The 13,937-nt window shown below is 43.1% G+C and overlaps 1 protein-coding gene across 1 annotated transcript in view; it reads right to left on the bottom strand.

Annotated features, from left to right (window-relative positions):
- The window catches only part of DNAI1 (dynein axonemal intermediate chain 1), a 59,095-nt gene that overhangs the window by 28,781 nt on the left and 16,377 nt on the right, over positions 1-13,937 (bottom strand). The window contains exons 2-9 of the mRNA XM_007076554.3: positions 8,296-8,328; positions 6,527-6,625; positions 6,258-6,338; positions 4,282-4,408; positions 3,882-4,012; positions 3,523-3,642; positions 2,482-2,541; positions 1,140-1,274 (exon numbers count right to left, since the gene is read on the bottom strand). Coding sequence (XP_007076616.1) covers positions 1,140-1,274; positions 2,482-2,541; positions 3,523-3,642; positions 3,882-4,012; positions 4,282-4,408; positions 6,258-6,338; positions 6,527-6,625; positions 8,296-8,328 — 786 coding nt within the window. The remainder of the gene's footprint in view (positions 1-1,139; positions 1,275-2,481; positions 2,542-3,522; positions 3,643-3,881; positions 4,013-4,281; positions 4,409-6,257; positions 6,339-6,526; positions 6,626-8,295; positions 8,329-13,937) is intronic.

Raw genomic sequence — 13,937 nt, 5'->3', positions numbered from 1 at the left:
CCAGGCTAACACCCTCTCTGAAGCTCCTAACCTCTAGGGAATAGTACAGGGGAAGTCAAGGGTCTGGACAGGGCAACCCATGGGACAGGGACTTCATCTTTCACTTCAGAGTTCCAGTACTCAGCATGATCATGATCACAAGTGCTTGGTCTGTAATTGAATGAAATGGAATTGGGGCAGTTTATATTAAGCCAAATCAGGGAACTCTTAAAACTCCCAGAAAATGTGACTTTTATCAGGGACATGTAATTGAGTGGAAGTGGGCATACCTCAAACAAAGGAAGCAAAACTTACTTAAACTTATCGGGCTTCCATAGCAAAATCGCTTCCCGGAGAGCTGTCTGGGAGCTCTCCAGGGTGCTGAACCCAGACCTCATCTTTCCCATCCTATTACAGGTCAAACACATCCATACTAGGACTCTGGCTCCTGATTCAGCTTTCTTTCTGTTGAAAGGACAAATGTGGCCCTTCAGCATCTCTCTGTGGTGATCTTCTTTGTGGGGACCTATCACTATAACTTCCATAATGATCCCCAAGCCTACACTGGCTATACTCACAATGAGCCCCACAAAATAGACCTCTATAATGACTCCTATTATGTTTCTTCACGGTAAATCCAGCCCAGAGTGGCCACACCCATCAGCCTGAACCTGCTGGTGTCTGTGATCAGCCCTGACTTAGCACCTGGCCCATAAGACTCACCTAAAAGATTGAGCACAAATAACCCAAGGACTGAAGGTCAAAGAGCAAATCACTCTCCAAAGCCCCATGACCCCTTGCTCAGGGAGGTGGTGCCTTATTATCACATTCCACCCCATCCTGAGAAGACTCCTGAGCTCTTTCAGTGTGTGCATTGGGCTTTCAATAACATTCGTGTCTTCTGTTGTCGCCTAGCCCCCAAACCCTGAATCCTTGCTGGCCTCCAGACCTATATAAGATTGGGAAGAGGTGTGGAATGCCAGAGGCAGCTGTGGCTCTCCTCAAACCTTCCTACAAGGAAAGAACTATTCATATTTCAACATTAGCTCCCCACCTAAGGTCTGTAAAGTCCTTCCAGATAGCCAGGCTTCTCTCTACCAAGAGACCAAGATCCCACTCAGTCATTCTCTGTGACAGATCCATGGGAAACCCCACCAAACCTGGGACTCCATAGATGTCATCTTCCTCATGGCCATCTTCCCCATTTTTTTAGCCACTGGTGTCTTTGCCTTCTCTTTCTCTTTGGTCTTTTCCTGCTTCTCAAGCTCCTCTACATAGGCGTCGTAGATCTCCCACTAGGCAAGGGCAAGATGAGAAGGTTCATTGCAGGGCAAAATCTTCACCCAGCCAGCTCCTATTCAGCTTTTAGAGCTTGAGAAATAGATTATGTCAGGCCCTGTCACATGCCTCTATAGCATCCTCTACTTGGCCCACTGTATGTATTCAATGTCTGTCTTCTGTGCTGTCAGCTCTAGGACAGGAATGAAGGAATTCTCAGGGCAGCTCTGGGATGGGCTTTCCACCCTGCGTCTCAGGGGCTCAGTTATCAGCTGGAGATCAGTATTGTTGCAAACTACAAATCCTACTAGGCAAAACAAATGGGCAAATATCAAGGTGGATCACATTTTTCTTGGTGACTTATAAGACTCTGAACTAGGAAATTTAAAAAATGTTTCCCCCATGGAGATGTGATAAACTTTCTAGTTCATGTTTGGCTAACTACAGCACTGACCACACCTTCTGAGCATAAAAAGATAAACAAAAAGTAAGGGAACTCCTGCTAACTGCATCTGACAGCAAGAGAAGCTCAAGGATCATAACAAAGGAAGCAGCAAGGATGGGGGGGGGGGGCAGATCACTGTGTGCTCTCCAGAGTTGGGCAGTCACTGCCACCTGGAGGCCAGATAGACACACCTTATATTAACAATTCACCATGGGCCGGTACTCCACACCACAACATAATTCAATGTTTGTTATCTCATTCAGAGCTTTCCAACAGCCCTGCAAGGCTGATTGTTGTCCTTGCTTGACAGAGAAATAGAAATTGAAGCATCAAGGGTGACATGGTTTGCCCAGGGTCTTACAGTATGAGCAGCAAAGTTGGAGCCTGAGCTCAGGTCTCCTGGCACCATATCCTGCTCAAATCAGCATGGCTATCCAGTAGAATTTGAGGGGGAAAGAGGGTCTGCAGGAAAAATTAAGACTGCTGGAAGGACAGATTAGAGTGCTAACACTTCAGAGTCAGCATGGGGTGACTACAGAGAGTTGGAAGCCATGCCTATTTCCCTCTTTGACAGTCTTGCCCCTGAGAGGCATGTGGCTGATCCACAGCTCACTAGGTGGGGACCTACTGTCTAATATGCCTGATGTTCAGAGCCTGGACAAGGAGCATGGAGATGGATGGATGAGGAGGGCAGGCTGCTAGAGGAATCTTTGACAAGGATGCATGAGGTAGAGAGGTGGGGGTGTGGTGATGACTTTTAGACTGACCCAGGGTCTCACCTGATTAGCTGTAGCCGAAAAGTTTGTCCTGGGAGGAGGTTCCATCTGGCATTCTCGGTCCTAGTGAACAATGACAACAAGAAACCAACAGAGAGCCCTCAACTCCTTCTCACTTAATCCAACAGTATATCCATCCATGGGTGAAGCATTTCAGTTGGAGCAGAGGGAGGGATGGGACACAGAACTGGGAAGTAAAGAGGGGCTGAACAAAGGATGAAATGATGCAGTGAAATCCTACATTTTCCTTCTAAGCTTCCTTCAGAAGACTAAGCTAGAAATAGGGGGCAATGAAGCCTGATTATGCCAGCTTCAACTAAGTGGGGGTTAGGCAGGGCTCTGGCCAGCCTTTAGATGAAAGACACAGAGGTCATCCCCTGGAAAGCTACTGGACTAATATCCCTCACCCTGAGAAGACTTCTCCCTAATACTGGGGCCTGTGGCTCCACCATGGGAATGCACTCCCTCCTCATTGTGTATCACCCAGATTACTGAATAGGGAGTACACAGTGTGATTAGAATCTGCCATAAACCCACCATGTAGACTTCTGCCCTCCATTCACAGATTCATTTCTGTAAAACACTGTCTTACATATGTGAGTCTCTCCCCTGAAATCCTGAGAGATTCTTTCAGCCTGTATTCAGGGTCCTCCATACTTATGAGCCAGGGAGCTTTTTCGGCCTTTTCTAGTTAGTCTATCACAGAGACCATCAACTTCAGTCAAACTGGCTCTTAGTCCTGCCTCCCTGGCACATCTGGCCTCTCCTCTCTCCCCCAGATCTTGACCTCCTCTTCGAGGCCCTTACATGTTTCAGTCTCAGTTGAAGGGCTCCAGATTCCTTGTTACCCACTCTGAACTCCCATGAGGATGGCTTATAAGGACTGAACACATGCTTCAAGCTCTCCTCAGAGAATTTAACTGTGGTGCATGCCTGTCACCCTTCCAGACCAAGAGCTGCTGAGGCTGGAGTCAGACCTGTTCCTTTCCTGCCATGCATAATACAGAGCTGTGAGGTAAAGGGGCTGGGGTGGGGCTGCTCTACCCGGAGAGGGTTGTTTAAGGTCTGTGAGGCCCTCTCACTGAAGTTGAACTGGTTGGTGAGCTTTCGCTCCTTGGGCTGCTTAGGAGTCATCAATTCTTCTTCAGTCACTTTTTCAGCTGCCTGGAAAAAAAGACCCATAGGACCAGGGCTCAGCTGTGACAAGAAGATGGTGGGGAGTCAGGAGTGGGGAGAAGTCATGTCTTAGGATAGAAGAGGGAGAGGGTGATGATGCCAGAGGCACTGGCACCTGCAGCCTCTAACATCTCACCTTCAGCCCCACCCCATAACAAGTTACCCCTGAAACTTCCATCCACAGCTAGAGCTGGAAGGGGAGAGATGGGAACAATATTATACTGTACCTCAGCTGCAGGCATATCTATTTGACTCCCAGCTTCAGTTTCAGCTTCAGCTTCAGATTCCTTAGGCTCTTCTTCTTCTTCTTCAAGGATTTCAGTTTCTGAAATCACCACCTTGGTGGACTCCTGAGAACCTTGGTAGGATATTGCAGATGAACCCAAAGTCCAGGCCTCCTCCCCCATCCTCTGGTAGGGCAAGGCTTTCTTGGTTCCTGTTTTTGAGATCTCACCTACCCCAGGGTTCTCATGGGTTAACTCCCAGACCTATCCAGGACAGCCAGCTGTTGGACTTTATGTAAGTAGAGGCTCTGCAAAGTTATGGCTTAGTGATCTGCTCCCTAGGGTGACCACAGAAAGGGGATGAGGCTCTGGGCTGTAGCATCAGGCTGACCCTGAGGCCTACCTGCTGCTAACTCATCACGGTAGTGCTGCCGTCGTCCTTCATCCGAGTCTTTGGGGATCAGATTCCCAACCTGGCTGAAGTGAACTGCCAGTTGGTTCACAACACCAATAAACTTATATGTGCCTTCCTAGGAGGAGAGAAGACTGGGTAAGACCAAAAGTCCTGAAAAGGGCTGCTGGAGTCAGAATGTAGTCTGCCTTCATTCTATAAGGCTTAACGTGGCCCATCTGTTAACGATATATATAGATCTCATCAAATCCTCAGTTAACCTGAAGTTTTCATTGCATTGCAGCTTAAAGAGGAGGCAAATGAAATAAAATTTTTAAAAATTCTCATAAAAGGCATATTTTTAAATATCTTTTCTTTCCAACTTTGAATAGCCCTGGATTTGTCTATCACTGGCTCTTACATCCATGCCAAGCAATCCTGGTATACATACTGTTTCATCACAGATTCGAGGCAGGTCATGCATAGTCCTCAAACATACCTGGCCTGGCCTACTCTGAACAGTATTTAGTGAATGTGAGGGCTGGATAGATCCTCAGAGATACCAAATCTCCAATTCCCCTGTTTCCATACAAAAGGTCACAGATAGCTAGAAAATGTTTGAGTTTGGCACTTGTCCAGTTTATAAAATGTCCAGAAAATGAAAATCAGGGCTAGTCTTAAAGTCTAGGTAACCTTGTTCATTTATTCTTCAACAACTAATTTTTAAACAAATACAACATGCCAAGTATTTTGTTTTAATTTTTTTAATGTTTATTTATGTTTGAGAGAGACAGAGCATGAGCAGGGGATGGGCAGACAGAGAAGGAGACACAGAATTCAAGGCACGCTCTAGGCTCCAAGCTGTCAGCACAGAGCCCGATGTGGGGCTCAAACCCATGAACTGTGAGATCATGACCTGAGCCTAAGTCAGATGCTTAACCAACTGAGACACCCAGGCACACCAACATGCCAAGTATTTTCTAGGTTCCAGAGACATAAAGCTTAACAAAAGCAGATATGATCCCTGCTTTCACAGGGCCTATTAGTCTGGTTCTTCTAGACAGCCTCCATATTGACAAGCATCTTAGTTGTACTGTTGACTTTGAGACCAAGGTTTCCTTCCTTTTTTCAAAATATATCTTCCCAGCCCTTTTAAAGTCACATAGAATATTGTTGTATTTGTATGACACACTAGGGTAAACTCACTGGAGAGGAAACCAGCCCATGGGCTCCAGCTGTATCAAACCCACCTGCCTCTGGAGGGTTGAAAGAATCACTATTTCTGCACATAGGTTGGGACACTCTGCCTTAAAAAGTCATCACAAAGCCCTTCTTCTCTCAGTAACTCAGATGGATGGGAAATGAAACAGTGCAGTTATTAAAAGCATGGTCTATGTTGGTGGGCAGAATGGATTCAAATCCTGATTCCTTCCCCTATTTTCTGCATGACCTTGGGCTTAACCACTCTAAGCTTTATTTTTTTCATATGTAAAATGAAGATAATAATATTTAATTTTTAGGATAGTTATAAGTATTGAAAATAATGAAGATAATTTATTTATTACTGTTTAAAAAATATTAGATAGAGCATGAGCCTGAGAAAGGGGCAGAGGGAGAGAGAGAGAGAATCATAAGCAGGCTCCACACTCTGTGCGGAGTACAATGCAGGGCTCAATCCCATGACTCTGGGGTCATGACCTGAGCTGAAATCAAGAGTCAGACACTCAACCAACTAAGCCACCCAAGTGCCCAGAAAATAATTTATTAACAGTGTCTGACACATAATAAGTACTCAACAAGATTTCAAGGGAGATTCATTATGGAATTTTTTAAATCTCTGGAAAATTCCATGTAAAATTTCAAGGTTCTGGTCAAAGACCAGAGTTTAAAGGTGATCTCTCTAATAGCAGAGAAGCTTTTGGAATGTAGCAAGTCACTGCCAAACCAAGGAGCACCTAGAGGCCCCTACCCCAGAGGGGATGACTTACTTTGAAGCTGTACCTGACGATGTTCTGGGGTGCATGTGGGTTGTTGGCTGTCAGAATGCGGGTGAACTCCTCCTTTAGCTCCTAAGGGAGAGAGATACCAAGAAATACCAAAGGCCCACACCTCTTCTGAGATTTGGGAGGGCTCTTCAGGGTGTCAGCAGACATCTCACACCCAGGTTCTGTGCAGGCTCCTAATCAGTACTATGAAAGAACACATCTCTGAGGGTAGAGAAGGTAGAAGGGGCAAGGGCAGGATGCTGCTCACTCACCGCATCAGTCAACTCCAGCTGGTCAGGGGGTCTAACTGTGGCTTTGGACTGGGCCCATTCATCTGCTCCTTCTCCCACTTCAGTCCCTGAGTCTTCATCCTGGACAACAACCTCACATGAGGATCAGCAAGCAGTGCTCCCCCTTCATTCACAAATCCTCCCAGAAGCCAAGCTCTGCCCCTGATAAGTAGAATACAAAATGCACAACAGACCACTCATGGAAGAGTCCAAAGGAACTGCTTAGGTCAGAGTTCTCATTGCCTGGAAGATCTTGGCCATGTGAGCCCTGGGGGTCAGTACTTATCTGGAACATTGTGGTGGGCCTTTCGAGCCAGAAGTGAGACCAGAAGTGGCCCCTCCCTATTCTCTCCCATACAGCCTGGAACCTAATGGTCAGGACCAGCTGCCAAAGGCAGGGCTTTATGCAAAATGAAAGGACATCCAGCTGTTATTTAAGATGCTTCAGCTCCGATTCATATTTTATCTTCCAATTTGCCACCTTATGGTTACTCTTATGGCAACACTGTCAGTACTTGGTAACTTTAAGCCTCAGAGTCTCATTAGATCCTTAGAGCAAAAAAATCAAGGACTAGAAGTTTTTCCTTTCTGTAATAGACAGTTAAACACCTTGCTGAAGTGGCCCATGATGTATTAAAAAAAACTCACCCTTGTTAGCAAAAATATGCAAAGTAAAAGAATGCAATTCTTCACTATAAAACTGTTGAAAACTAAAACAACAACAACAACAACTACAAAAACCCAAAACAAAGAGACCACTCAGCCAAACAAAACTAATCCAGTGGTGGTGACATTGTGGGAAAATTGCTACCCATAAATTAGCGCAATCTTTCTAAAGAGCATTTTGGAAATATTTACCAAAAACCTAATAAGCATTTATTCTCTGTGACTGAAGTTTCTATGTATAGGACTTTATATTAAAGAAATAACCAAGGACATGCCCAGAGATTTAAATGCATGAATGTTTGCTGGAGAATTGATCATAATAATGAAAAAGAGGAAATATCTAAGTGTCCAACAATGGGGCATGGTTGAACAAATTACAGTATAGCCTTAAGGAACATATGGTAAAATATTATACAGTAATTTTAAATGATGCTATAAAAGTATGTTTATTGGCAATGGAAAGCACTCTAAATATATTATGTAAAAAGCAGATTATAAAATAACTTACAGTTTGATTCCATTTAAAAACAGGGGTGCCTGGGTGGCTCAGTCGGTTAAGTGTCCAGCTTTTGACTTTGCCTCAGGTCATGATCTCATGGTTTATGAGTTCAAGCCTTGAATCGGGCTCTGCGCTGACAGTGTAGACCCTGCTTGAGATTTTCTCCCTCTCCCTCTCTCTTCCCCTCCCCTGCTTGTGCTTTTTCTCTCTCAAAATAAATAAACTTAAAAATAAATAAATACACATAATTTTTATATATGCACAGAAATATCTGAGAGAGTATAACATCATGTGTTAACTAAGAGGTTTTCAATAATGGTGGGTTTAAGGGTGATTTTTTTTAAAAATAGGCTTCACACCCAGCACAGAGCCCAATACGGGGCCTGAATTCAACCCTGAGATGAAGACTTGAGCTGAGATCAAGACTCAGCCGCTTAACCGACTGAGTCACTCAGGTGCACCTAAGGGTGATTTTAATGGTCTTTTTGCCCATTTGAATTTTCTAAAAAAGATATAGCTAATATTTTCAACAGAAAACAATGCTGTTAGCATCTTGCTGAGAGCCTTCAGTGGGCTCAGCACTTACTCTCTTCCTGGCTCCTCTGCCTATGTTGATGCTCTGAAAGAAAGAACAGAAACAAGAGGTAAGTCATAGGCAAATCTCTGTGGGAATATCAGAAACAGTATTACAGGGAGGCTTCTTCCCAGAGATCTCAAAGACACTGGACATTGAGCTTTCCCAAGTCTTAAAAGTGGTCCTCTTAATGGCAACATGTGCTTCTTACCCCAGTCAAGGAGGCCCTGTATCTGAGGCAATCCCATTCCAGTGTCAGTGCCACTGACCCATGAAAAGCAACCAGGTAACTTAGCACTGGGCATTTCTTATTTGCAACTAGTTCCACAAACATTTTTAAAAAGCATATTCTAAGTGCTCAGCTCTGTACTATGCGTTAAGGAGATTTCGAGGTCAAATTATATTTATAAATACTTGTTTGGGATGAATGTAAGCTCTTTATAAGCAGGTACTTTGTTTTATACACTGCTGAGAATATAGTAAGTGTTCAAATACTTATTTTTTTCCCCCAGAGTGAACATAATCCTTTATTTCAAGGTGATTCTTTTTTTTCTATAATTCATTTTTTACAATTTACATCCAAGTTAGTTAGCTCATGGTGCAATAATGATTTCAGGAGTAGGTTCCCTAAGCCCCTTATCCATTTAGCCCATCCCCCCACACACAACCCCTCCGGCAACCCTCTGTTTGTTCTCTATATTTAAGAGTCTCTTATGTTTTGTCCCTCTCCCTGTTTTTATATTATTTTTGCTTCCTTTCCCTTATGTTCATCTGTTTTGTATCTTAAATTCCTTATATGAGTGAAGTCATATGATATTTGTCTTTCTCTGACTAATTAATTTCACCTAGCATAATACCCTCCAGTTCCATCCACATAGTTGCAAATGCAAGATTTCATTCTTTTTGATTGCCAGGTCTTCTTTATCCATTCATCCATCGATGGACATTTGGGCTCTTTCCATACTTTGGCTATTGTTGATAGTGCTGCTATAAACATTGGGGTGCATGTGTCCTTTCGAAACAGCATCCCTGTATCCCTTGGATAAATACTTAGTAGTGCAATTGCTGGGTTGTAGGGTAGTTCTATTTTTAACTTTTTGAGGAAACTCCATATTGTTTTCCAACTGGCTGCACCAGTTTGCATTCCCACCAGCAGTGCAAAAGAGATGCTCTTTCTCCACATCCTCCCTAACATCTGTTGTTGCCTGACTTGTTAATGTTAGCCCTTCTGACAGGTGTGATGAGGTGGTATCTCAGTGTGGTTTTGATTTGTATTTCCTGGATGATGAGTGATGTTGAGCATTTTTTCATGTGTTGTTTGGCTATCTGGATGTCTTCTTTGGAGAAGTGTCTAATTCATGTCTTTTGCCCATTTTTTCACTGGATCATTTGTTTTTTGGGTGTTGAGTTGGATAAGTTCTCTATAGATTTTGGGTATCAACCCTTTATCTGACATGTTGTTTGCAAATATCTTCTCCCATTCCGTTGGTTGCCTTTTAGTTTTGCTGATTGTTTCCTTTGCTGTGCAGAAGATTTTTATTTTGATGAGGTCCCAATAGTTTATTTTTGCTTTGGTTTCCCTTGCCTCCAGAGACGTGTTGAGTAAGAAGTTGGTGCAGCCGAGGTCAGAGAGGTTTTTGCCTGCTTTCTCCTCGAGAATTTTATTGACTTCCTGTCTTACGTTTAGGTCTTTCATCCATTTTGAGTTATTTTTGTGTATGGTGTAAGAAAGTCGTGCAGGTTCATTCTCCTGCATGTCGCTGTCCAGTTTTCCCAGCACCATTTGCTGAAGAGACTGTCTTTATTCCATTGGATGTTCTTTCCTGCTTTGTCGAAGATTAGTTGACCATACATTTCTGGGTCCATTCCTGGGTTCTGTATTCTGTTCCCTTGATCTGAGTGTCTGTTTTTGTGCCAGTACCATACTGTCTTGATGATTACAGCTTTGTAATACAGCTTGAAGTCTGAGATTGTGATGCCTCCAGATTTGGTTTTCTTTCTCCAGATCGCTTTGGCTATTTGGGGTCTTTTCTGGTTCCATACAAATTTTAGGATTGTTTGTTCTAGCTCTGTGAAGAATGCTGGGGTTATTTTGATAGGTATTGCCTTGAATATGTAGATTTCTTTGGGTCAAATACTTATTGAATAAATGGAGAATGTCATCAAACCGATTAGTGATCATGATTCTGGGAAAAATGTTTTTCCTCTTTGGACCTCAGTTTCCTTGTCAGTAAAATGCATAGGATTGGATGTGATGACCTTCCAGCTCTAACACACTAAAATTTTATGTTCCCAAGAGCAGCATGCTTTCTTCAGCTTGATAAACATTTATTGGGCATCTATTTGTGTGTCAGGGACACACCTAAGCAGTAGGACACAGACGAAGAGAGAGTAGGTCCCTACTCCAGTTTGTTCAGGGTCCATGGAGGACAGAGCAATGTAAGAATGTTCATCATTTACTCTCTCATTCACTCACTCACTCACTCACTCACTCACTCACTCTCTCATTCAGTACTCCTTTGAAAGCCTCCTCTGTGCCAGCAACAGAGATATGTGTACCCAGGGTGCTATAGGAGTACACAGAGACACCTACTGAGCACAAGAAAGGCTCCCAGAGGTGGCTGTTTCCCAGCTGGGTATCAAAGAACAAAGAACCCAGCTGGGTTGTCTAAATGGAGAAAACATTATTCAGAAGAAGAAAACAGCATATACAAAGGCAAGAGAAGAACAGTGACAGAGCCAGTAAAATATTCCACCAAACAAACAAAAACCCTGCAATATACATATATATACATATATATAATTGTTAATATATATAATCATTCATATATATATATATATATATATATATATTACAATAGGTGTTTCAGATGATCAAGCAAAAGGGAGATCAGTGGAGGCTAGAAATGTGACAGAAGGGTTCTTGGAAGAAGCAGGTTTAAAGTATTGAAGGAAAGGCCAAGGCAACATGGTGGCAGTACAGCACATTGGACAGAGACCTCTGCTCCCAGTTCTTGCAGGCCACCTGTATATTCTTGAGGAAGTCTCTTGGGCCTCAGTTTCCCAAATACAAAGTTAAGAGAGTTAGACTAGATGGGCTCTTACAGCTCTTACATAATATAGTCTATGGGAGAGGATTTGATGGCGGAGAGGAGGAAAGGGATTCCAGGGAGAGGGAAGAGCATGTCTCAGCTTGGGTTAGGATTGTTATTGGTAGAGCAGGCAGCAGGATTCAGATCTCTGCCAGGTTGCCAGGGTTTCCAGTGATGGAACCCTTCTCTGAGGCTAAGCTGCATAAGCCAGAAATCTGCTTTTTTTTGAAGCACCTCTGATCCCTAAGGTAACAAGATGCAAGCGTCACAACTCCAACAGCTTTCTGGCCCACAACAGACATTGGAGGGCCAATCCCAACCCAAACTGCCAGCCTTAAATAGAAAACGAGATCCAGTTACCATTGCCCCCCGTAAATATGTCTGTAAAACATTTATCTGGCAATAAAAGAACTGACAAGGCAATTTGAATGTAATTGTTTTTGGCAGTTGGAAATATTTCAATTAACACACTATAAAAGCCACACTATAATAAATGCAAAACAGGCCAATGAAATCAGCTGCAGTCCTGACTTCCCAACCATGGCAAAGGAGATTGAATGTCAGGCTGCCACTTTGGGCCCTTGGTCTTCCAAAAGGAGAAGCCTGAGATGGACAAGCCTGAATTCCTGGAAAGCTTTTGATGGTTCCTCCCAGAAGCCATCAAACCACAGAAGAACAAAGCCCAAACTCCCTCCCTGGCCTTCAGAACTCTATCATCTGGCCCCACGTCTCCATTCCAGCCTGCTCTCCAGCCCTTCCTGTGCTAGCATTTTGAGATGCAGCCTAGCAAGGCTACCCACATTTCCTGAGCATCAACTGTGCTTTCCCACCTCTGCACCTTTGACTTTTTTTCAAAAAATAATTTATTTATTTTTGGGGTGCCTGGGTGGCTCAGTCAGTTAAGCGTCCAACTTCAGCTCAGGTCATGGTCTCGTGGTTTGTCAGTTCGGGCCCTGCATCGGGCTCTGTGCTGACAGCTCAGAGCCTGGAGCCTGCTTCAGATTCTGTGTCTCCCTCTGTCTCTGCTCCTCTCCCTCTCACGCTCCATCAGTCTCTCCCTCTCTCTCAAAAATAAACATTAAAAAATTTTTAAAATGTATTTATTTTTAAGTAATCTCTATACCCAACATTGAGGTCAAACTCATGACCCTGAGATCAAGAGTTGCATGTTCTTCCAACTAAGCCAACCAGGTGCCCTTGCAGTTTTGCTTTTTACTGTTCCTCTTGCCAGAAACATCATCTTCCCTTTCCCTCTCACCACTCCCACTATCTCTGCCTAACAAAACCCTACCCAACTAAACTCTACTAGTCCTTTATCTAACCCTGACATATTATCACTTTTCTTGTAACTCCCTCTATTCTTCCATTCTTCACTTTGAATGGCTGTTGTGAGATGAAGGATGAAATGTATCTGCAAATAGATACTCTGTTATCTCTGGGTTTTGGTCTGCAAAAGGGAATAGTATTATGAAAAGAAATATAATACTGCAGTACACATTAGACGCAGCTTGGACATTTCAGCAAAGGAGGTCTACCATTCTTATACTCTTGACCAAAGAATATCCTCTACTTTTGGATAGGTCATTCTATTTGACTGAGGGAGGATGCCTATGGAGGAATGATGCAGGAAGAGGAAATAGCCCCCTACCCCCCGACAGACCACCCTATCAGTCAAATTAACCCTGATAATCAATGGGATAACAGATGTCCCAGTCTGAACTCCTTCATAATAGATCATTTTTCTATTCTCATTATTACACATTTTAGTATGAGCATCTTAAGCAAAGGAACTGGTAAAAATTCATTTCTCTTTCAGAATGAGGGCTCCCTTGCTCTTTCTTGAAACTTCTCCACCTTCATTTCCATGTCACCTCTCCAGTAATTCCTTCTTAATATCCTTGACCAGGAATATATGCTTGGAATATACCCTTGACCAGGAATATATTCTACACACTCCTCTTGGGTGTTCTTATCTCCACACAGAGCTTCATCTTCTACCTTATGATGAGGTTCAAATCTATTTCTTTTTTAAAAATATTTTTATTTTTTTATTTTTTGAGTAATCTCTATGCCCAATACATGGCTTGAACTCACAACCTCAAGATCAAGAGTCACACACTCTACTGATTGAGCCAGCCAGGTAACCCAAAGTTCAAATATATTTCTGTAGCTTAGACTTCTCAGAACCCCATGTTCAAAAAAATAGCAGAGTACCCAAACTCAGTATGTTTAAGAGCCAACCTCACTATGTTCTTTTTCCAACCCAATCATTATATTCTTTTTCAATACCACATTTCCATTTCTTCTAGTATTTCTTATCTCATTCAAGTGTATCCCCATCCACTCAGTCACCCACGTTGGAAATTGGAAGCCATCAAAGACACCTGCCTTTCCTTCTCTCCCATTAGCACCATGTTTCAAAGTCTAACAATTCTATCTCTTCAATATCTTTCATAACTATCCTCTTCATTTACACCTTCCTTAATTCAGGCCCTTACTATCTTTTGCCTACATTTGATTTCCCTGACTCCAGTTTCTCTCCACTCTAATAATTATATCATT

Source organism: Panthera tigris, chromosome D4 (genome assembly GCF_018350195.1).
Source record: "Panthera tigris isolate Pti1 chromosome D4, P.tigris_Pti1_mat1.1, whole genome shotgun sequence".
Classification (NCBI taxonomy): Eukaryota; Metazoa; Chordata; class Mammalia; order Carnivora; family Felidae; genus Panthera; species Panthera tigris.
This window is presented reverse-complemented; position numbering and strand designations above follow the sequence as displayed.